The 23,314-nt window shown below is 41.4% G+C and overlaps 1 protein-coding gene across 4 annotated transcripts in view; it reads left to right on the forward strand.

Annotated features, from left to right (window-relative positions):
- Positions 1–23,314, forward strand: part of syt7b (synaptotagmin VIIb) — a 117,433-nt gene that overhangs the window by 88,249 nt on the left and 5,870 nt on the right. For all 4 annotated transcript variants that reach the window (XM_030414042.1, XM_030414041.1, XM_030414044.1 and 1 more), the window contains 5 exons: positions 16,476–16,599; positions 21,316–21,583; positions 21,682–21,851; positions 22,169–22,283; positions 22,484–22,683. In XM_030414042.1, coding sequence (XP_030269902.1) covers positions 16,476–16,599; positions 21,316–21,583; positions 21,682–21,851; positions 22,169–22,283; positions 22,484–22,683 — 877 coding nt within the window. The remainder of the gene's footprint in view (positions 1–16,475; positions 16,600–21,315; positions 21,584–21,681; positions 21,852–22,168; positions 22,284–22,483; positions 22,684–23,314) is intronic.

Genomic DNA, 23,314 nt, shown 5'->3' on the forward strand with positions numbered 1-23,314 from the left:
TGTTTGCCTCGTTCCTTCTGTTGCTGTGACCATGAATAAAATTGAATCCATTGCACTCCCTGCCCTCCCGTGCATGTGGGTCCACCTTCCCTGCTTTAATGTGATAAAAATATTTTTAAGGAGCCCATGGGACAATTTCCAGCCGTGTTTGTGGCATCATTGTTTTTTCTGCCTAAAATGAACTACATCATAAACACAGTGTTGTCACAACATATCTGTGAGAGATACGATAGAGAGCTCCATAGAACTGAGGGGAGCTGCAGAGCTGGTGATAATTCTTTGTTAGTTCATCACTCGTGGATGAAATCATTTGTCACTAATCTACATCACAGCTGTTTCGGGAACGTGTATTCTTTCACTTGAATCGTCATTATCTCATAAAACAGCAGCGTTGTTTCCCTTGTTAAAAGGAGAGTCTGCTTAAATAAGAGAGGAGACGTACGAGTTGTCTGTTCATACTGCAGGTCTGTGATATACAGGCAGATACTGTTGTGGTGTGCACTCAGACGCTAAGAAACTGCTCATCAAAGCTTGCAAAGCAGCATCGAGATATGATCTATTTTTACCGCCTGTCACTCATCTAAAGCCTAAGAACTGAATGCTTGCAGAAGAGCCGGTTTTAGTCAATGACAGCTGAACGCACATGTGTGTATGAGCTGAGGGTGACGCGACAGTAAAATCACCCCTGAACAAATTTACTATTTAATATTAGTTCATCATCAGCCGTGTGTTGTGAGAGAAGTTTAATGTTAATCTGTGATTTGTAGCTTATAAAACCTGTCTTGTACTAATTACATCTTAGAGATAAGATCTCATAAGACACCAATGCAGCTGTGATTACAGTTAATTATATTATTGTCAGAGGACACATTTTTGTTTCTTGCTGATCTGTTATCTCCAGACAAAGGCAGTGTTTTTTTTCACTCTGTGATGTAAGTCAAAGGTCCTCTAATCTCTTCTGTGGAGCTTCTTGTTATGTAAGTCGGTTTGGGTCACTGTGGTAGTCCGGCCAAAGCCCCGCGGTGGGCCGGACATAATCACCCACCTGCAGATAACTGTGATGGAAGCGCTGAAGCTGTTTGTGTTATTATCATCTCCGAAAGCTGCCATCGCATGGAGGGGCTGCATCTTAATGAGCTCAGAGATTCGCCACACACAGAGACGCAACAGTGAAATAAATATGAATAAACCCAAAAGAGCTTACTGGACACGGACAACCTCCGCTTGGCACAGGAGTTTGTAAAAAGCTGCAAAAACGTGCAGCGGTTTCTGAAATGGAGCATGTCAAAGCCTGCCTCCAATCAATACAAGCCAATCACACAGGCTGTCAGTAATGGGATGTTCAAATAGCAGATTGCGGATCACTTCGAAAGTCAAGAATGTCATCCTCTGTCACCTTTCTTTCCGTTGCTTTCGCAGTTGATAATTCACCGATACAGAGGTCTTCCACACTGCGTATATTGGTTTATATATTATATTGTCAACACTGCGGAAAAGTGTAAATTTAAAGCCCGAGTGGTACATTTGCTCTTCAGTGTGGTTGACCATTCGTAACCTTTAAATAAGAAACATGCACCATGTTGCCGCAAAAAAATGTACGCTCGAGAAGCCGAAAGCTCCGGTGGGAAGGAGAGAGACAAACCTCACCGACATCATCTCCGAGAAATGTCACGAGGAATAAGAGAGAAATAAATTGCAGAGGTCTAAACAGCCAGAATGAAAAGGGGCTTTGCACAGCAGAAACACATGCACACACAGAGAATGTGTGAGTGAAAATATCAAAAATAAGCACCCACGTCCTGTCAGCAGTTATAAATTACCATAATGTTTTTAAAACTATAATAAAACAACCTCTGTCAGGCATCATCACTGCATATGATGCTGTTTACTGTATGTTGTCTTTCTTTGAGAATTCACCCCCTTGTGTGTTATCTTGTTGTTTCTGGGTATTTATCGAAATGATCATTGTTTATTATTTGTTTTGGTTTAGACTTTTTCTCTGCCACTCCCGAGTCTTCAGTGTTTTGCGGCCTGATAATGAGACTAAACGAGACTTAATGAGGCTGGGGCTTGCCTCGCCTTTCTGTTTTCTCTCTCCCAGCAACGTTAGTCTCGTGTTTGGGATTTTTTCACCCACAAATTTCATTGTCTTAACAGCACGTGAGCTGCGTGTGGAGGAAGCTTGTTGTTTAGTGATTGACTGGATGTAGACTGTGGCACTAAACCCATCATTGGGTGCCAGTTCCCATCTTCCTTCTACTATCTGCTCGAACTGTTTTTAAAAATGTCCATTGCTCGGTGAAACAACCACCTCCAACCTGGAAGCAACATGTTGGAAATGGCGAGTTACTCTAACACTAACCCGGCTGCTAACAGCACGAACTTGAGCAAGCTAGCAGCTTTTGATTTTTGTTTGCGGGCATTTAGCCATGTTAATGGCAGGACTCATCTCCCCATGTGCAAACCAAGATTTCCCTGATGCCATTATGCAGCGGCACCATCACTGCATTCTGGGTAAAACACTGCCCAAGAAGTTTGCGATTGGTTTAAAGATGTTTTTCCCACCATTACCAGAATGAGCGTTGGTGCTGCTTCTCCAGGAGCGGTACAGCCAGATAGGTCTGCAGTGTGCCCACTTGTTAATGAATCACGGATGGATTCTCTTGGATGGATTAAAAAAACTACAATAATAAGCTAAAACGAGTCGCCAAATATTAACCAAAGTTAGCAACTATCTGCAGAACGTAGTGATGAATGTAGGTATTTATGCGTCAACAGTTTGCTCCACCGCACTGACAGTGTTTGGGAGCTTATTTTAGATATATTGTTCTTGTTGTTGAATCTGAAGAAGAGTAGATGATTTGTGGATGAGATTAAACTCTTACAGATTGTCAGTATGTTGATCATTTGATGGTGCTGTTATAGTAACTGGTGTAAATGTACATTGCAGGTGCAATGGGAGTCAGAGATCTAATCTTGGCAGTGGTAACTTTATACTGCACTCACTGAGTTGCACAACGCCACAGTGTACAGCATTAATCAACCAGGAAACTGTTGCCACCCTTCATCATCTGGCATATCTGACTTTTTCGATTGTGTGTCCGAGCCAGCAATCACAGTGAGTCAAACCTCTTAATGACTCTCCAGGCCGGCCCCTGGTCCCCATGGCAGCCCCTGGAGCCGGCAGTGGCCCGGGGGGAAAGATGATTGGAAGGAAAAACCAATGTAGGTCAGCACAAACGAGGCATCTTTTAAAAAAAAACCTGTCAGATCTAAGTCTGGAGCTCATTCACCATTTCCCTGGTTGGTGCTCGTGGCCACGAGCAGGGAGCTGATTTAAGAGAGCCCATGAAAGGAAAGTGAGGAGGACGTCACAGCAATGGTGACAGTGATTGGTGGTAGAAAGAAAAAACTGATTTTTCTTGAAGTCATTTAACAAATACTATTGACTTTTATCTCTATTTTTGTAAAGGATATGACATCACCACAGGTTATTTTCACAAGTAGTGTAATTTACAAAAACACCAACTCCCATGTGGATAAATCTCCAGGACAAGCAGAAGTCTATTCAAAGAGCATGGAGCCAGTCGAACACTGTAGATGGCTCCATTAGTTGTATTAACCAGTGTGTTGATGGGGGAGGTGGCCCAGTGATTTGTCCCTGTTGGTGGGGAGCGCTGAGTGGGCTGACACTGGAGCCTGGCCCCTCATCCATCACGGGACGTGGGACCTATATTGTGTTTTGCCGTCCCCTCAGGCTATTGTATGATCAGCAAGACCCAGATACAGTATGTTTATGGAGACACACTTCCTATCCAGACCCTGCTGCTCACCCTCATCCCTCATGTTCTCATCCGTCCATCCACTTTCCCCTCCCTCGCCCGCCGCTTCCCATTCCTCTCCGCATCCTCTCATCAATTTCCCCTCTACCCTCTGGAGCCCTCATTTTGTTTCTCAATAAGATTTTTGTCTCCCCATCGCTGCTTCATTCCCCCTCCACCTCTCTCAGCTCCTCCAACGCTTTACTTAATTGCATCTGTTAAACCTTTTTTTTTTCTCTCATTTTGATCTTTTTTATGCCAGTTTGTCTCCTCTTCTTTCTTCTTTTCCATTCAGTGATTTACATATTCACCTAATCCACCGTTCCCTGAGGTTGTTGACTGGCGCAGTGATGGGATGATGTCAGCACTCCTCTGTCAGCGCAGATGACTGTCAGCTCGGCCAAGATGCGGACAGTTTTCATGCATTGGTATATTCATTTGCTCACACGCCAGTGAGCTTTCTGTGACATCCCTGTATGAGCTTTAACCCCTCATACTACCAACGCATTATGTAGAAAGACAACTAGGGTCCCGAGAAAAATAGTTGTAAGAAACAACAATTGCAGCAAAATGTTAACTTATTACCTCTCAAAACACTATTTGTTATATGATAGTGTAATCTGAAAAAGAAAAACGATTATAGTATTATTTCATGAGAGTGAAAGTTCATTTCCATACAAAATAGAATATATACATTCAAAATCAATATGATTACTGAAAGATATAATATGTGGAAATTATGCATTGCAATGTCAAAATGACTATGACGTTTGTTCCAAATGACAATGTGCGTTTAAAAAGTTTATGGTGCTTCTTATGTCAAAGTCAACAACAAGGCTAAATGCAACATGTATTAAAGGGAGATTCCAGTGTAAGTTTAATCCATGGTCTAAATCCCTGTGAAACTGTGTTAGACTCCCTCTCGAGAGATCAAGTTAGCAGACCGCTAATTTACAGAGTTTTATCAACCTCAGAAACAACCACATGGCAACAATACACTGCAGTAAATGGATCCAAATATAAACCGCCACCAAAAAGCCACAAATAATGCTCAGAACAGCACCAAACTTCCGAAACATTACAAATAGGGTCTGAGCACATAGTCTGGGGCATCTAACCTCCGCTAGCTTAGCTAGGGACGCTATTGGGATGCTAAAAACATATTTCAACTCTCCTCCATCAGCTTCCGGGTTGGGGAAGTCCCGACGCGACGATTACCGAGTGCGGTTAGAAATGCTCAATTCCGTTCTTTTCCCTGTCCACTCTCGATAATAACTGTTATAAACTGGCAGGTACGACACATATGAACTTTGATTGCTTTTCCATGGAGTCATAATCATACATTTTCATCCATGAGCTGTGGAACTCTACTGCACTCGGTAATGGAGTCGTCGGGACTTCCTGTCAACAGGAAGATGCTGCAGAAGAGTGGTAAATTTTGTCAGCTTTTCAGTAGAAATCCAGCTAAGCTAGCGGAGGTTAGGTGCCCCGGACTATGTGCTGAGACCCTATTTGTACTGTTGCTGAAGTTTGGTGCTGTTCTGAGCATTATTGGTGGCTTTTTGGTGGCGGTTTATATTTGGACCCATTTACTGCAGTGTATTGTTGTCGTGCGGTCGTTTCTGAGGTTGATAAAACTCCGTAAATTAGCGGTCTGCTAATTCTCTTTAATGTGCTTTATTCTCTAAGGGAGAGAGAGAGAGTCTAACACAGTTTCACGGTGATTTAGACCATGGATTAAATTTACACCGGAATATCCCTTTAAACTTAAGGACATTATCTTGTTCATGAGCATTTGTGCCTGATACAGTAAATAGATTTTCATCAGCACTGGTGGCAGTTTAATGGTGTGTTTTCCCAACAGCAAGCCAGCTTGTCCATGGCATCATTTGTGTTTATTCACATTACTCACACAGACATATCTGCCCCAAATAGCCAGATTACAAAATTGTGTATTAGCCGAGCAACAGCTGACATTGAGGGTGTATGTGTGTCCGTGTGTTTGAATTCAGGTCATCTCTCACTGAGCTCAGCACTCACCAGAGACTCTGGTTCTCTCTCTTCTACACGTTTTCTCTGTAACGCTACATTCATGAGCAAAGGACATCTTCCCACCAGCTCCGGTCAGCAGTCAACATTACAGTGAAAAACACACCCAGCGATGAAGGTCACCTCCGCGGATTGCTGCTGCAGTCAGGTTGATAAACGAGGGCAGATAAATCCACTTTTTAATCCCAAAAGTAAAAAATGTGATCTCTAGTGGGGTCATTATTGTGGTCATTATTCAGCATTTTCTTTTTATGGGTGATTTTTCTGTCAGAATGCAGATGAAATCAACTAATTTTAAAAAGCTTGCTACTTTGGCTTCAATGCATTATGTTCTTATATAATGTCCCGCCCACAACAATATCTGATGTGTAACACTAATTGATTAATAGCCTATAAACACCAAATAATATGAACCTGCTAGAAGTAACTAGTAACTGAATGTGTCATTTTTACTGCAAACGAATATCAGCCCTATATATCGGTTTTCAGTCTCCTTGATTTTTGAGTATCGTGTCAGTATTAGCCCTAAAGGAGCCATCTCAGAGTAGAATCTGATTTGACATCCGTGTTTATTCCTCCAGAAGCTCTGGCTCTGCACCTGATTCTCTGCAGCTATGCCTTATTTACATACCATCCCCATACCGCTTTGGTATGATTTCTTTTTCAGTCACTTCAAGTAAATGTTATTCGTGTTATAGCCATGTAAAACAAACCAGGGTCATTTTGACATTTTTGCGTGTTATTTAGATTGGCTCCACCTGTTTAAACTGCATAGGTGGAATAGGGTGCTTTTGACTGGCGTCCCCCAGGACCCTGATACATTGGTATATTATTATTATTATTATTATTTTTTTATTAAAACATAAACATTAAACAATAAAATGAAGGCACCAGGAACAAACTGACTGACAGTCATGAACAATTAAACAGATAAAACAAAGGTACCACAGTCAGTAGCTATAAGTGTAGAAGTCTGTACTAGCTGCGAGCGTCAAGTTTTTAGAAACACATCACAGTTTTATACTCACCCAGTCTTGGCTCTGTTTCTTGCTTGTTTAATTCACCAAAAAGATAAAGTCAATATTATCTCATATTGTTCTCCTCACATAAAGCTGGCTATTAAAATACATGCAATAAATCTTTGTCACTTTAAAACTTATCTCATATCCTAAGGCAGGTTAACTTAATTATTTCGGCATGACTTTAGAGAATGATAACTGAAACTGAAAGAGGGTAATATACCAACAATAATAGCTCCCGCACTCTGATACACTTCTATTACAAGCGGAGTTTTCTCTGGGTGATCAGTATTTGTCAGCTGTACACAGTGGACAGCTGAACTGCAAGCATGTATCATAGTTTTTTTTTGTTTTATTATTAAATTCATACACACAGAGGTAAAAATAGTAAAAATCTTCCCCCTGTCTCACATTTTTGTATACCACTGATTTGGTTTGACAAGAAATGTCACGAGGAAACAGTCAGCAAGTTCAGCGCTAAGATCTCATCACAGCTGCTCAGTTTGTGTTGGCTGGCGACGTTTTTGTGTTTATACCGAAAGTAAGTCGTAAGGAGGTAGTCGGGCTAGATGATGGTTGTTGAAAACACAGGGCTTTGATTCTGGAGACCTGAGGTCGGCTTCACAAAGACAGACTTTTTACAGCTTAGATGAAACGCATTGATTTTAGATAGATTAGTTCTTGACATTTTAAAGTAGGACAAAGTTTCTGTGAATTCGGGGTAAACATAGATTCTTTCTGAACGACCACCAAGTCAAACCACTTATCTCTGTTCACTGCAGGAGACAATGTTTGTCTTCTGGAAGAATTCAACAGCTACAAGGACATTTTCCCTATGACAATTCAGGGACGAGTGTAACAACATAAAAAAGGTATTGTCATAAGACCACAGTGCAGTGTACAGAGATGGAACAAGACTGTGGTCTCAGTTAAAAGTTAATGATAACACATTGTGTCTCATACTTCAAGTTACTGTTGAATTTTTGTAATAAACCAAAATCATGATCTTGTGCTCAGTTCCATTAACAATGCCATGAAATGAGTTGTAGGAATCATGTTTATTAACATTTCCCCCTCATGCGGATAGTTAGTACTGTGTGTATGGAATGTAACCCGTGTGGCACTGCTTACTGCTTCAAACTTGTGAAGGGTTCATTGCATGGGTCAAAAATTAGTTAAAAAGGTTGTGACCAGCAAGTCAGTCGCAACATTTTGGCTATTTTAAATGCAAATTGCGATGTAATTATTAATATGATAGTAAACTTGTAGTTACTTGTAGAGCATTTATCAAACCAAATTACAATGGGCTTTACATAGATTAAATTAAATAAATTAATGAAATATAGAAGGTCAAATCAAGATATGCTTTCCGATAAACTAAACTTTTAGAAGAGACTTAAAGTGAAACTCTTGCCAAAAAGCAACCAAGGCTTTATTTGTGATTGAATATGACTCAAACCTTCGGTAAATGCATAATTACGACGAAAGAGGCACTTTTAAGATTTACCGTAGTTTCGTTTTCAGGCAAGCTAATTTTCAATGGGGTGCAGGGGCACTCGTACACAAGCATAAAAATCGCTATTTTTTAAAACACTAAGAAGGCTCGACACAACATGAAACTTTGCTCGTAGTATCACCAGGATCTCTACTCATAAAGACGAGCATTGAGAACATTGTTTGTGTACGCAGAGTTTACTAAAAAGAAGGTTTTTGAACTACTCACCATTGGAGCTGGATCTCCGGCACGCCGCCGTCATGGCAGACAAAAAAGTGTCGATCCCCGGGTGCGACCTAACAGGCAGGAGAGTAATGGTGGACCTCCTGCCTGTTAGGTCGCACTCGGGGATCGAGTGCCCCTGCATCCCATTGAAAATTAGCTTGCCCGAAAACGAAACTACGGTAAATCTTTAAAGTGCCTCTTTCTTTGGAATTATGCATTCACACGAAGGTTTGACACATATTCAATCACAAATAAAGCCTTGGTTGCTTTTTGCCGAGAGTTTCACTTTAAAAGTTAAAACTCTAACCTAAAGCCTGGACAATGGAGGAGAGAAGTCCACTGAATGATGATCTCAAAGTGCGCACAGGTTCCTAACAAAATTTAAAGTTCTGAAATACAATCTGAAACCAGGCCTGCCAACCAATAAGATCTCAATTCTGAAATAAACAGGGTGTCGTGGTTGATCAAAAAGCAAACAAACACAAGACACAAAAAGGCGGGCATGTTAAAACACAAAGCAAGCTTCAGTAATAAGCTGCTCAAAGTAAAAAAATTACTTATTAAAAGGGTTCAAACCAAAGGAGGGTGCGGAACAGGAGGAACAGGACTGACGCAGGGACACAGAACAGGAAAAGGAGACACAGGGTTTCAATCGACTGGACTAATGAACAAAACTGGTGAATGTGAGGAAAGACGGGAAAAGGACAAAGGGAGGAAATGAAAAGCAAAACATGACACGTAAGCACAGAACTACAAAATAAAACAGGTAATTGTTACACTACAAACTCAAACCATAACACATGGAGCCATATACAGCACAAGAGATACATTTAGAAACATTTCAATTTAGAAAGAAGTCCTACAGTGTTTGTTGGTACCATTTTGAAGGAGACTTGCATTTTACATTTTTGGATTGAGACCAGTTCCACTATGCAATGAGCCAAAACATAGTCATTGTTGTAAATGAATGTATGTAAACAGAAGTTGTAGGAGACAGGGTCTCATTGCACGGTGCAAACATGCATCAAATAACTAATAATAAATATATGAATGATAATTAAAGACAGATTATTCTGCTGAATGTTGTATTGCTAAGCGTTTGGTATTTCTTACACTTAGACCGGTTTGAAAATATAAACTCCACGTCTGCTTCCTGAAGTTTGCATCCAGATACTCTCTCTAAGCAAACAGATGGCAGCTAGATGTGGGTGCACAACAGGCATCCCATAGTTGCAAGTGTCGGAGCAATGCAGAGGCACACAGGAGGGCAATATGGTCCGGAGAGTAAAGATTTGTTTTTTGACACTAATCTCTTCTCCTGTAATTGCTTACATGATATCAAATGGATGAGTAAAGCATGCAGTTTTCTGAATCGGTGCTGAACAGACTTTCCAAAAGACATCTCGCGCGTGACATAGGAGGAGATAAGATTTTTCTGCGTTTTCCCCTGGGATGTAACGACTGCTTTTTCCCAGATTGAGGCCATGAGGTCAAAATTCGGGGTTTTGAGTTTCTATACATCAGATCAGAAGTGTTTATTCTCTAAGGGACGTTGCCCTCGACCTCGAGGAGGATTGCACGTGTGTGTGTGTGTGATCATTTGTCTTCTTTTACAGACTTGTCATTGGCACTTTCCCTTCACCATCGACCTCTTTTGTCAATCTGATAATCCACATTCACAGAGGAAAGAATGTGAACTCCATGCTTGCTTATTTTCTGCTGCTGCTCGCTGTGAGTGTCGTGGCTGGAGGTCTTTCTGCACCTTTTTTTGGGGGCATTTATGAATCAGCCATTTTCTGCCTGAGTTCACACGTACCCAGTGGTATGTGCTGTGGTGTGTTTGCAAGGTCACCTGAGGTTCGAGAAGTGTAGGTATATGAGAAAAGTAACAAATAAAAAAAAAAAAAAGAGTGCGTTCCAGGAGTGTGTTTTCAAAGGCTTTTCTCAATGTTTGGTCCCTTCACCCTGTGGGCTTTTTTGCTATTTTCAATATATGCCCCTCTCTGTGGAACTTCCTTGGATTTTTACTGTCCTCTTTTGAAGGCTCCTGTTACCATGGTTACTGCAACCCCCGAGTAAAATACATGATGGTAGTGAGTACAACCTGAAGTGGGAGCACACATTTCAGTAGTCATGGTTACAACAACCTCTAAAGAATGAATTATGTAACTGGTGTTGTGTTTTAGATGAGATAGTCACAAGCAGGCAGAAAAGGGGCAACTCACAGCTGCAGATATTTTCTCCTTCTGCTCGGGCGTATCCCAAAGTTTATCAATGCACCATGACACATGCACACTAGTTTTTACTTTCTGATTGTGGCTTAAATGTTTCGTTTATGTCCTACGTCGTCATTGAATCTATGCGGTGAGAATAATTCAGTGAGAATTTGTCGAGTGGAAAAAGAGTAATTCCTCACAGGAATGTCTCTGCAGCACGTTGTCTTTATCTCTGAACAAAAGGCTAATTTGAGGACGTTATCATGTCTGGTTGAGATATTACGCAGCACCAGCGTCCTGCTGCAGCCCTAGTATGTGTTTGTGTGTGTGTGTGTGTGTTTGTGTGTGTGTGTGTGTGTGTGTGTGTGTGTGTGTGTGTGTGCGTGCAGTGAGTAAATATGTATGGAGGCCTGGAGTGGCCATAGAGAGAAACAAACAATATATCAAGGCCACGTTTTACCATATTGTGCAATCGACACACTATTGCATGCGTACAAGATACAAGTCGCTCCCACATTTTCAATAAGACCTGCCTTTTTTCCCCGAAGCATGAAGTGCACAGTGACAGTGCTTTAGAGGTAGATTTGCAACTACAGCTCCTATGTGTCAGTTGTGCATGTGAGCAGGTGGACATTAACACCCACGGACTGCATCACTGGCTTTCACCACAAATGTAAAAGACAGCTTGGTTCAATAGCACCCTGAAGTAGAACGTACCAAACTCCATTGAAAAAGTTTCAGAATTAAGATCTCTCTGCTATTTCCCCACACTGCATAATTTAGAGACACACTCCAGACATTTTGTATTTACTAAAGGTACTTTCTCCCTTTCTGCATAAACCTCTTCCCCCTAACGGTAACTGTTTCACTGATATTTCTATTTTTTTTGTTTTGCTTTCATTACTGCCATAAACTAGAAAGAGGCGGAATTAACCAAAACATGGGAATCAGTATTGTATAACGTGGCCTTTATATGTATTTTCTTCTCTCAATTGCCACATTGGTGCATAAATATGCATATTTGCATGCATGCACACCCCACTTGGGTGGTCTCATAACCCCCAGGCTGTGGCTGGAGGATGCTTTGTGACGCAGCAGATTTTGTTTGCTTTTTCATTTCACCATGCATGAATTTGTGGTGACTGTGAGAAACAGACACAGCAACCTACTTGTCTAAAACGTATCATTTAGGAATGGAGGGTGTTGAAATAAGTGTTTTATTAAGCTGATTTATCTTCCTGGACTCAAACAATCTCTCTGGCTTTTATGTGGTTACTTTTACTGACAGTCTTCACAATTTTAAGCAAGTATTTAACAAAAAAAAAACAGACTTTGTGGTTAGCAGACGGAGGCATGAATATGTATACAGGTGAGAGCCGGCATGAATTAGAACAGTTTTCATATGCAGTGTGTGAAGGAATTTCATGACTGAGATGATTTGTTGTGAAATATTCACAGTAGCTCAGTAGGATGAAATGCAGATCGCCATTGTAAATAATGGAGAGAATTCCCGGCTGTGTCTGTGTAAGGTAGATTTTTCAAGATTCATGTGGTCTCTGTCTTGTGTGTTTGGCTGTTGATTTACTAGGGTTCAATGGGCTGTCACTGAGCCAACACCTCCTACAAGTAAGTGTTTATAGACTCTTTGGATAGAGACCCAGCTGACAGGCATATATTATGTTCTCTAAAGTCAAAGTGGGGAATGCCTCTAAAGAGTCCCACATGTAGCTGAGCTGCTGTTCGGAGGGGCTAGAAACACATTTGTTCTCATCTTGACAAAAAAAAGTTTGTAACTTCGGGTGGCGGCTGCTGTACTGTGAAATCTACCTGGAGGATAAACAACCAACCGGGCATAGTCGTGGTGAAAAGAGTCATAAAATCACCAAATGACTGTTGGATTACAAGCATGTTTTAGGTGTTCGCATACTGGCTTTCATTTTTGGAGAAAATAAATGGATAACAGAGCTGCGCTCGGGCGAAATCTCATCCTTGAGGACACCGGTAAGGTTGAACGCTTTGACCTTGAGAATTAGTGATTCAGTAAGCCTTCAGTAAGAATCCCTGCAAAAACAGAATAAATTACAGACATACCTAACAGCAACAGCAACAACAAATGATAATAATAAGTGCTTTACATAAAAAAAAAAATAGAATTAATATAAAAACAGGGATAGAACACCGTAATTAATGAAAGGTGATTATGATAGTAAACTAGATTTTGCTGCATGTCACCCCCACCCTCTCATCCCATTTCCTGTCTCTTTTCAGCTAAACTTTCAAAATAAAGTCATGAAAAAAGGCCAAAAACAAAATAACTAAATAAAAAAGAATTGTGTCTCTAGTAGTTCAGTGGGACTAGGACATAAAAGTATATTTATTGTATGGCATGTGCCGAACTTAGAGTAAGGCCCAAATAATTTACAATTTTTCACATGTGAATGTTATACAAAGTTGATCAATTTTGTCCCAACTCAACAACTCACAAAAATTTGCAATTTAATTAGGGAAACTGGGGAATTTATCTCCCTTTTCATCTCCTTTCTGTGGCTGACTGTAGTTGATTTGGCTGCTTTGACCTATAATATGTTGCTGTTCTAGTTTGCCGTCTGCTGCAGCGCAAAACGTTTTCAAGTTGTTGCAAATTGTTGTTAATAATCATTTGACATTAGTTATCCTGGACATTCAAATTACAAAGACACGAGTGCCACACATCATTCACAATAACGTCATTATCTAGACTGGCTGCTCAGCACCCCCAACATTCGATTCCTGCGTACCTTTCTCCAGGACCACACTTTACTGTGATGAAACACATACAGGGCTCACAAGGAGACAACAAAATTATTATTATTATTATTATTATTATTAACAATAATAATAATAATAATAATGTTATTATTGATATTATTATCATTCATTTTGGTTCTTGAAGGCTGCCTGAAAGAAAGACACATCTAACTTGCCCTGTATGCTTGGTTAAGTGATCCGGTATAATACAGAGTTTAGATGATTTTTAGCAAAAGAGCAAAAATAGGTAAAATCAGTAGGTCCTCAAACACAGAACACCACAGTTCAGGTGGGAGTCAAGTCACAGCGAGGCCGCCAGGTGTTATGTACGTGACTGCCATGTGTTATGTAATTATTTTCAAGTACAACACATCGTTCCCTGCTATGTTAGCAGTTGATATTAGAAGGTGAACATTTTTAGCTTCCTCCGCGCTCGTCACTTTGACCGGTCAGAGAAATAATGTTTCAGATGTCATTATCAGCAGATACATAAAACAGCGAGCTGCATTCGTCAGACCTCTGAAACAGAAACCATTACATTTGAAAATTAAGCCGGCGCTGCATTGTTGCTGCTCCGACCTGCAGATCACAGGAAATAAGCGCAGAGTGACGAATCAATTCTTTTCTCTTCCACACCATATCCTTTTCTCCTCCTCTCTGTTTCTCTGCTCACTCTTGCTTGTCTCTGTGCTGTACAAACCCTGTCCATCTCCCTTCCCTCCTTCTCCAGCCTCCTTCTATTTAGTTTGCTCATGCAATGTGTCAGTTCGCTTCCTCTCCTCTCTGCTTTAAAGCATCTGACTCTTTACCCCAGAACCAAATCTGCTCTGTTTCATTTCCAGGCTTTTTATCTCCCCACTCTGCTCAGTTCCCTTTCAGATAACGCTAGTGTGTGTTATTGTGTGTGTCTGCCGATGTCTCAGTCTCACATTAATTTGAGTCAGTAACCTCACTTTGTTCATTCTTTTAATCCTCCGAGTCTTAACAAAGACAAATCCTCTCCTTCACTTTTTCCTCAACCCCCGTGCACCGATAAGTCTTCAAATTTATCTTTGCTTCTCGGATCATCTTTCCCACAGTACCGCCATCTAATCTCACCTCTGCTTTTACCTTTGTGTTTTACAGCCCACCTGCTCCCTCGCTCACAGTTTCCGTCTCTCTGACTCCTACTGTTTTTTTTATCTCCTGGTCCTGTCTCTCTCACAGCGATAAGTGCTCATTAGTCTTATTTGTCAATATGCCTAGACCGGTATCAGATCTGTGTATTTTCCCTGTTCACCAAATTGTTACATAATATGAACCATGAGCAATTTCTACCCTTTACTAAATTTTGTATTTTCCTTTTTTAATGTTTTTGTTTCATGGCTCATCAGTCGAAAGTATTATTGTTTCTTTCCAAAGGCCTCGTGGTGTAAATTAGTTTTTTAGCTGACAGTTTAAATTATAATAAATTGTTTCCAGATGATGGTTTTGATGTTTATTAGTGCTGCAGTCTACAACAGGGTTCCTCACAGACTCTGTTGCCTTACCGACACTGCCAGAAGTATGTGGACATTTGAACAACTGGATCCCAAATCGTGGACATTAAAGTGACATTTCACCATTTTGGGAAATGTATTATTAAAGGTGCAATATGTAAGATATTGCCTCCCGTCAAGCTCGTACTTTGGAGAAATATGGGGCAGCATATCACATGAGTTACTGCCAACTGCAGTTAGCTAGAAAGCGCAGTTAGCTATGCAGTTAGCAGTTTTGTTAGTCTTGTCTAGTCTAGTTTGCTCGGACTGTGAGTTTGGAGTTCTGGGGTGACCTGAAATAATCTATCAGACTAAAGCGTTGTTCAAAGTGGTACTTAAAGACAGGGCAAGACTAGCTAGCTGATTAGAGCACTAGAGACCCCTGCTGGTCGAGCAGCTAACTTCCGGTTTAGCCCTCTGCTAAGTTGAATGGGAATACAGCAATTTAATGGTGCTGCTCCTCTAGACTTTCCAAATGTTATTACACCCAATGGACTAAATTCTGATGGTGAAATAAGTCATAGTTGAGATGCTCTAAAATATTTACTCACTTATTTTATTACTGCCGCTTCTTTCATAATGAGAGCTTATGAGAAAAAAAGTATCTTTGAGCTGGTGTGTGTCACGTGATGTTGTTATAACATGGCTTGGCCACTATGTCAAATTGATCATCACTGTTCATGGGGACTTCATTTTCCTCTGTTTCCAGCCTTAATGCTAAGCTAAGCTAACAGGCTGCCGGCTACAGCGACATATTTAGCCTACAGACATGAAAGTGGCAGCCATCGTATCAATCAACTCTCGCAATAAATAAGTGTACTTCCCAAACATTACAGGTATTTTTATGACTACACTGACTCACAGAAATAAGATACTGCTTTATTAAAACAAATACTGCAGCGCTTAAAGAGCAGAACCAGGTTTTTTCTCTTTGTGTTTGACCCTGTAAAAAGTTTGACCCTGTTTCTACATTGTTAGAGAACAAACAGCCTGGCTAGGACTGGTTACTGAAAAGTAGGCGACTTATACGCCTCCTTCTGTCAGACAATCCTCGCCATGCAGGCTGCAGCAATCCATCAAGACAGCCACGATTTGTAAAATGAACTCTTCCCCAACGTTTTGGAACATTTTGCTCCCATTCAGCCACGAGACTACCAGAGATGTCAGGTACTGATGTCGGAGGCCTGTGATCGCAATCGGTGTTCCAGTTCATCCAATATGTGTTGTTGAATTCTTCCACACCAAACTTGGGGGGGAAAAACATTTCTTTATAGACCACAAGGTCATTTTCAACATAGATCGTCATGTCAATGTGTGTGTGTGTGTTTGTGTGTGTGTTTTAACAGGACTCCAGGTAACAAACCAGGCAGCAGCCCCAGAGGTCAAACCCCAGACGAGACCGGTCGCCGCCACGATGCCAACTCCTCTGTTTCTGACTTGGCCAACTCGGTCACCAGTGACATGCTCATGGTAACACACACTACCAACAGAGTATAGCTGCAGCTCCGTGAGACGTGTTTTATTGACACACCACTAACTCATCCGTGCTCTGTCTCTTTCCCGCATTGCTGAACTCATCTATATTAAGAGCAGGAGCACTGCTGTCAGCGAAGCCTTTTAAATCATAATAAATGAGATGGCTGAAAGAGTTGAATGGTGCTTCCAGTTCATCTTTTCTAATCTAAGATGAAAGTTGCATGCAGGCCCTGATACGAAGATGTCGAAGATGAGTCAAACGGATGGATGAAATAATCTAAAAAAAACCTCAAAATATTACCTTACGTTATTCCAGTTAATCACCATCATAAACATTGGTATACAAGCAGATTGTATTAGCCTCAATAAAATTTTGCAGAACATATTGCTGCTTATATGCTTTATGGATTTGTTTTGCAGCAAAAAGACAGCTGATTCTTGACCTTGGAAACAGAAGTTGACCAAACAATCTCCTCTCAAAGTGGAAACTGATACAACTGTTTCAGCAGATGGGGTTTGCAAAATACTCATGGAAATGAAGCTTCAGCTCAGGCCAAGCACCAAAGTCACAGTACTATATTGGGAAATCAGTTTCATACATGCCTCACAATGGCTGTCTCATTCACAGCTCTGTGGCAAGTAACATCCAGCCGTGTTGGTGCAGGTGCAGCCATTATGACCTTACACTTATCACTGCTACACCGCTGAGACACTCGCGCCAACATTGTTTGCCGCAGCTCTCTCCTCCAACTGGGGTCGTTCATTTTGCTAATGGTGATTTATGATCATATTCTTTAAGAGCCCATTCAAAGAGCAGAGACTTTTCAGCCAAATCTCTTTTACCATTTTTTAATGGTCAGTACCTTGTCAAGTCTGAACGGTAGATTTTCCCAAATGAGCCTGCAACCCAATCACCAGAGTTAGTGTAGTGTGCAGTGTACATTTCTGCAATCCACGGATAATACTAGTTTCCATTCGACCTTGTGACAACTCTGTGCTTGGGGTTAAGAAAAATCATGTTTTGGCTTAAATAACCTGTTTTCATCACCACAAACGTGGGTGTCCCAAGGCCTCCTCAAAACAATCCAGTGGTGTCACACTAACAAATGTTGGAACTGCGTTCACCAGCTATGAAACTAAGGTCAAAGTTGTGATAACCAGCGGCTTGTCCTTTGCATCTTCATCTATATGTCTACCACCCACTGTTAATTATCCCCTGTTGTGTTGATTCTGTAGAAGACAGGGAGAAAAGAAAGCCTACACACATCAGTTCAATTGAGCGAAGTCCGAGGAGAAGTGTTTCCTCCTCACAAAGTACTGTCTTCATCCCACTCAGCCCAGCTCACCCACCTGTTGAGCATCGCAGCTAGTTATTGCCATACAGTATCTGAAACATACAGTAATCATCACCCTGAAGTGAGACACTGGGATGTGAGGGGCCGTGCGCCTTTATTTTGGCGAGGTTCTGTAATTAGCTGTGAGGGAACAAGCAGTGCTGTGGGTGCTGTGCGAGAATATAGCAGCGATGGGTATGAGCAGTGTGTAATTATGTGGGTCTCGTGGTGTGTCTGTGGAATTCACAGTGGTGGTGCCTAATGATAATACTCATTCTGGACAGTTTTGCCAAAGGCGTCTATATATTACACAACCCTCCTTTCATGCTGAAAATACCCATCCAGTACTTTTGTGCCACTCGTGCTGCTGTAAAAAGCAATGGCAGACTTTATTTCACACACGCGATAATGAGAAGAAAGGATGCTGAGGATCAGAGTATATATACATCCAACCCTCTGAAGCGTCTCAGGTGATAGCGACTCGGGGAGGAGGGGGTCTTGTCAGCATCACGTGGTTCTTATCAGGATGTACTCTGACACCGCGTTCATTTTTTATTTTTTTTGTGACGCGGTGAATAGTGTGGTGTGAGTGCATCTATGCCTCACACATCCACACATTTGCAGAGCTTATGTGTGCTTTCTTTGTTTGATAAGGTGGAAGGTATTCTGTTTTTTGTCACTATCACCTATCCCATGAAACAAACTAAATCAGCCAACCAGCCAAGGCTGTTTGTTCCCATCTCTAAATCTTTAAAAGAGTATATAAATATAATATATTTTCATTTTTCAAAAAAGGCTAAATAACTCCCTTGAACAGCCAGACACTGTAGCCTTCAGCAAACATTGTTCAAACGACAAGTGGTGAACTTTTGGGGGACTACTTTCAGCTGCGGATTGATACACATGTTGTGGATTATTGCATCTTTACAGCAGCAGGATGGTGTATGTGGGATTGACTCAAAGTGCTCATATTTTATTGTAATGAAAGAAAATGTCAGCAATGTGGCCCATTTTTGCATTTTCTGGATAAAAATGTTTATTAACAGCACAAAGGGAGAAGACATGTCTGACTCTACATTTTAAAGTTGATTCATCAGATGTATTCTGCCAGTCTCTTGTGCTCCTAGAGAATTTGCATCTAGTGCACGTGAGATGTTTTGGTTTCAGAAAAAGAAATTAGTCGGCAGAATTTAAGAAACGAATGAGAGAGGAGAACTCTTGGTGGGAAATAAAGAGAAAGCGGCCAATGCAGAAAAATAGGGAAAAGCAATTTGGGCCAGTTGTTGGTTGGAGGACGGCATAATGAAAAGTGATCATATTCAGCATGGAGAATGAGGCTGAGCAGCACCTTCAGAAATATGTGAGGGAATATAGAATTGGATATTAAATTTCTGGAACTGCTCCTTGAGTAATGCCTCTGGCTCCTGCACCATCAGATAGCACCTTTTAAACTGGATTTCTCTCCCTCCCTCTGGGCCACGTCACCATCAGTCAGAGGATCTGTCTACCAACAGATTATCTGACTCTCATCTGAACACAGCCATGGACACCTTCTGCCTCTATCCTGCAGCAGACAGCGGCCATGTGACATAACATTATGCTAGCTTGCCAGTTAGGAGCAGGGTTTTAGTTAGTGCCCCCTGTGGATTGGAGCCCAAGATTTCTATTTAGAATGAAGCGAGTCAAGCGACCTATCAGCTCTTTTTAATCAGTGTGTGAACATGGTGTCAATATGGAGCTTTTGTATGCTTTTACACACCCCAGCTCATGAGCTAAACTAGTAAACTGTAGTTAATATAACAATCTTGCATTAAACCTACCTTCATTAAAGTTATAATGGTCAGCTTTTGCTGAGACTGTATCAGTTTATTCTTGACCTTGGAAACCGCAGGAGACCAAACTATCTCAACTCATGTCCACTCACTTGTATTGCCCTGGGGCTTTCGACTGTATCACATGGTCATTGTTAAGATATTGAGTTTGACTTTTTTAACCGTAGTCAATCTAACTGTCCATGATTCTGAGCAACTCTAGGGCTGTGTCTGAAATCACTTCCTCATTCACTTCTAGACACTCTCTAGTGATTAATATATTGAGACAGTAGAAAATAAGAAATTACCGTCATTTTGCCTCATCACTGACAGATGTATTCTTATGTAACTGTTTTTAACTGCATTTATAACAAGCCAACATGGCATTGTAAGACTGCAGCCTCGTCCACCAATCAGAGGATGCCCAGCCCCCTACAGTCTACATATCCAAGTGTCCTTGGGTGTGATGCTGAAATTGCTTCATCAGACAGGGGGCAGCTTGCATGGCCGCCTCTGTGTGTGAATGGGCAAATGATTAATACAGTGCACACATTTAACACTAAGAATTTGGACATAAATCAACACGGGTGAGTCCTGAAGGTTGCTGAGAATCATGGACAGTTTGAACGCCTGCAGTTCTACTGGAACTGACCAAACCCAGTCAGCTGATGAGGAGCGTGTGATGTGCTCAAAGGCTCTAGAACAGTCATGCCGAAAGGTGATGGCCCCATGAGGCTCAGTTTGGCCTGCCAGATGTAAAATAGTGAAAGATTAATTTACAGCGTATAATAATTTATGCTGTTTTACTTTTGTGTGATAAAAGGGCTCTTTAGTTATTTAGGGACCTTTTATTATTGATAATTTTTCATAATCTGAGCTCGGCTGGCAGAGTGACACTTTGTGCGTTTTATAACTAAACAATACAAGACGATAGGTGCTTGCTTTCAGCCCATGGCCCATCATAGAGTCTCAGTTTTGGCACCCCTGCTCTAGAACAAATTAGTAAACTGATCTTGAGTTTATCACAAGATTATTTTGCTGCAGCTTTCGGCTTTTTGTCCACCTCATTTAGATGTATCTCAGAAAGTAGACTAAATATTGTTTACTGACATATAATTTAACTACACCACAATCTGCATTTATCAGTAAAGTAGTCACTGAATGGATCTCTTTTTTTAATGCGTAAATGAACTAAATACACAAACTCCCTTTGTTTGATGACCTTTGTTGACCTTAAAGGACAACATCATTTCATACTGTGTCACTTTGTTTATATTTGGCAGACCCTGCCACCTTTCTAGCTTCAAACAGTGTTCTGGGGATTTTCCTCTGAGAGCAGCTTGTTTATTTAGTTGTGGAAAAGACAAATATTTATGAGTTTGTATTATTTACCTCATTAATATTGCAAATAAACATTCTGTGTTTGAATTGCCTCTCTAAAACTACATAGTGCCCCTGTAAGAGTGCACTCACCTCAAGTGAAATGTGATTTGCCTATCACTACACTACACCAACCCCAGATTTATATCTTATTTTGTTTCTCCTCTTCCACCTGTATCTTTTAGTTGTCTCCAGGTTCGGAGGAAGACGATCACGAGGGTCCAGTGTGTGAGAAGCTGGGTCGCATTCAGTTCAGTGTCGGATACAGTTTTCAGGACTCCACCCTCACTGTCAAAATCCTCAAAGGCCAGGATTTGCCCGCGAAGGACTTTTCCGGCACCTCTGATCCGTTTGTCAAACTCTACCTGCTGCCAGACAAGAAGCACAAACTGGAGACCAAGGTTAAGAGGAAGAATCTGAACCCCCACTGGAATGAGACCTTCCTGTTTGAAGGTTCGACAGAGGGCGCTGCTTTAAAACATTCAGGCACCACACCTTTACATGCTTGAATTGCTGTGACTTAGTTTTTTTTTTGTCAATTTCTTCCTTAGGCTTCCCCTACGAGAAGGTGGTCCAGCGGACTCTCTACCTGCAGGTTCTCGACTACGACCGCTTCAGCAGGAACGACCCCATCGGAGAGGTGTCCATCCCGCTCAACAAACTGGACCTGGCCAACATGCAGACTTTCTGGAAGGAGCTGAAACCATGCAGTGATGGCAGCGTGAGTAAAGGCAGGGGGGCGGGGAAGGAAAGGAAAGAAGATGAGCAGGGAGGAGAGGGAGGAGGGGAAAGAGAAGATGGGACAGAATGTAACGGGTGATGTCATTCCTGGCTGCCTTGATGCTCCCGGGGGAGATGTGGCAGCATGCTGGTGTGAGAAGAGATAGAAGGGGAATATGGAGAGGCTGACAGGTAGACGGCGGAGAACACAGGCAGCCAGAAAAACACACAGTAAGCAATAGAACAGAGAGAAATGTGAAAGAGGGGATTAAATTTAAAAAAGTCCAATTCAGCTGACGTTGTTTATAATTTCTCTAGGGGAGTCGAGGGGATCTGCTGGTGTCTCTGTGCTACAACCCCACAGCCAACACCATCACTGTGAGCATCATCAAAGCCCGCAACCTCAAAGCCATGGACATCGGAGGCACTTCTGGTATAGATGCTCCTTCATCTTGCATGTCCTTTCATTGCTGCCCTTCTGCTTCAAAATGAAAATGAGAAAACTGTTTGTTTGGTTTTTTTTAGTCCAACCACTAGCAAATGACATGAAATCAGTTATAGCACACATGCGTTAGAAAACAGGAATAAGATATTGCAAACAGCATGCAAACTGCCACGTTTCCCTCTCCGCAGACCCCTATGTAAAAGTGTGGTTGATGCACAAGGACAAGCGTGTGGAGAAGAAGAAGACGGTGGTGATGAAGCGCTGCCTCAACCCTGTTTTCAACGAGTCCTTCCCTTTCGACGTGCCTGCCCACGTGCTGAGGGAGACCACCATAATTATCACCGTCATGGACAAGGACAGGCTCAGTCGCAATGATGTCATTGGAAAGGTATCCCCTTCCCTCTTCTTTTCTTCTTTCTCCTCCTCCTCCTCCTCCTCCTCCTCCTTCTTCTTCTTCTGACCCTGTGACAGACCATCAGCAAGTGATCGCTGAGCCAGTCTCTACTGACCCCTGCTGGAACACACAGACCAATCTTCTGCATTGTATATGAATAAGTACAAATGAGAAGAATTGAAAGCACTTCATTTTGAGATCCAACAATTGCATTTCTTCAGACTACACCAATGACTAATCACAACATTTAAAAGAAATGATGCATGCTTTTATATATATAGTGCACATTTTCTGTTTTTACTAAATGTAGCATGTGGGTCCAAAACCCCCCCAACTGGTATATGCCTTTTGGATTTTGATATTGGGCACAGTGTATTATTGTTCATTTGCCTGAACATTTCAGTAATGATTCAGCTGTTAATTACATTATTGGCTCTAACAAAAAAAACACATCGAATGCCCCTTGGAGAAGATTGGCAAGTCCAAATAAACCTTAATATTTAACTTGCTGGTTCCAAGTCAATGTGTTGGCGTGTTTTCGACCCAGTTGCCAGAGTAAACGTTTGCTCAGTACATTTCTCCAAAAGCACAGCACATAAATTAAAACTGAATGTTACTTTATGTT

Source organism: Sparus aurata, chromosome 4 (genome assembly GCF_900880675.1).
Source record: "Sparus aurata chromosome 4, fSpaAur1.1, whole genome shotgun sequence".
NCBI lineage: Eukaryota > Metazoa > Chordata > Actinopteri > Spariformes > Sparidae > Sparus > Sparus aurata.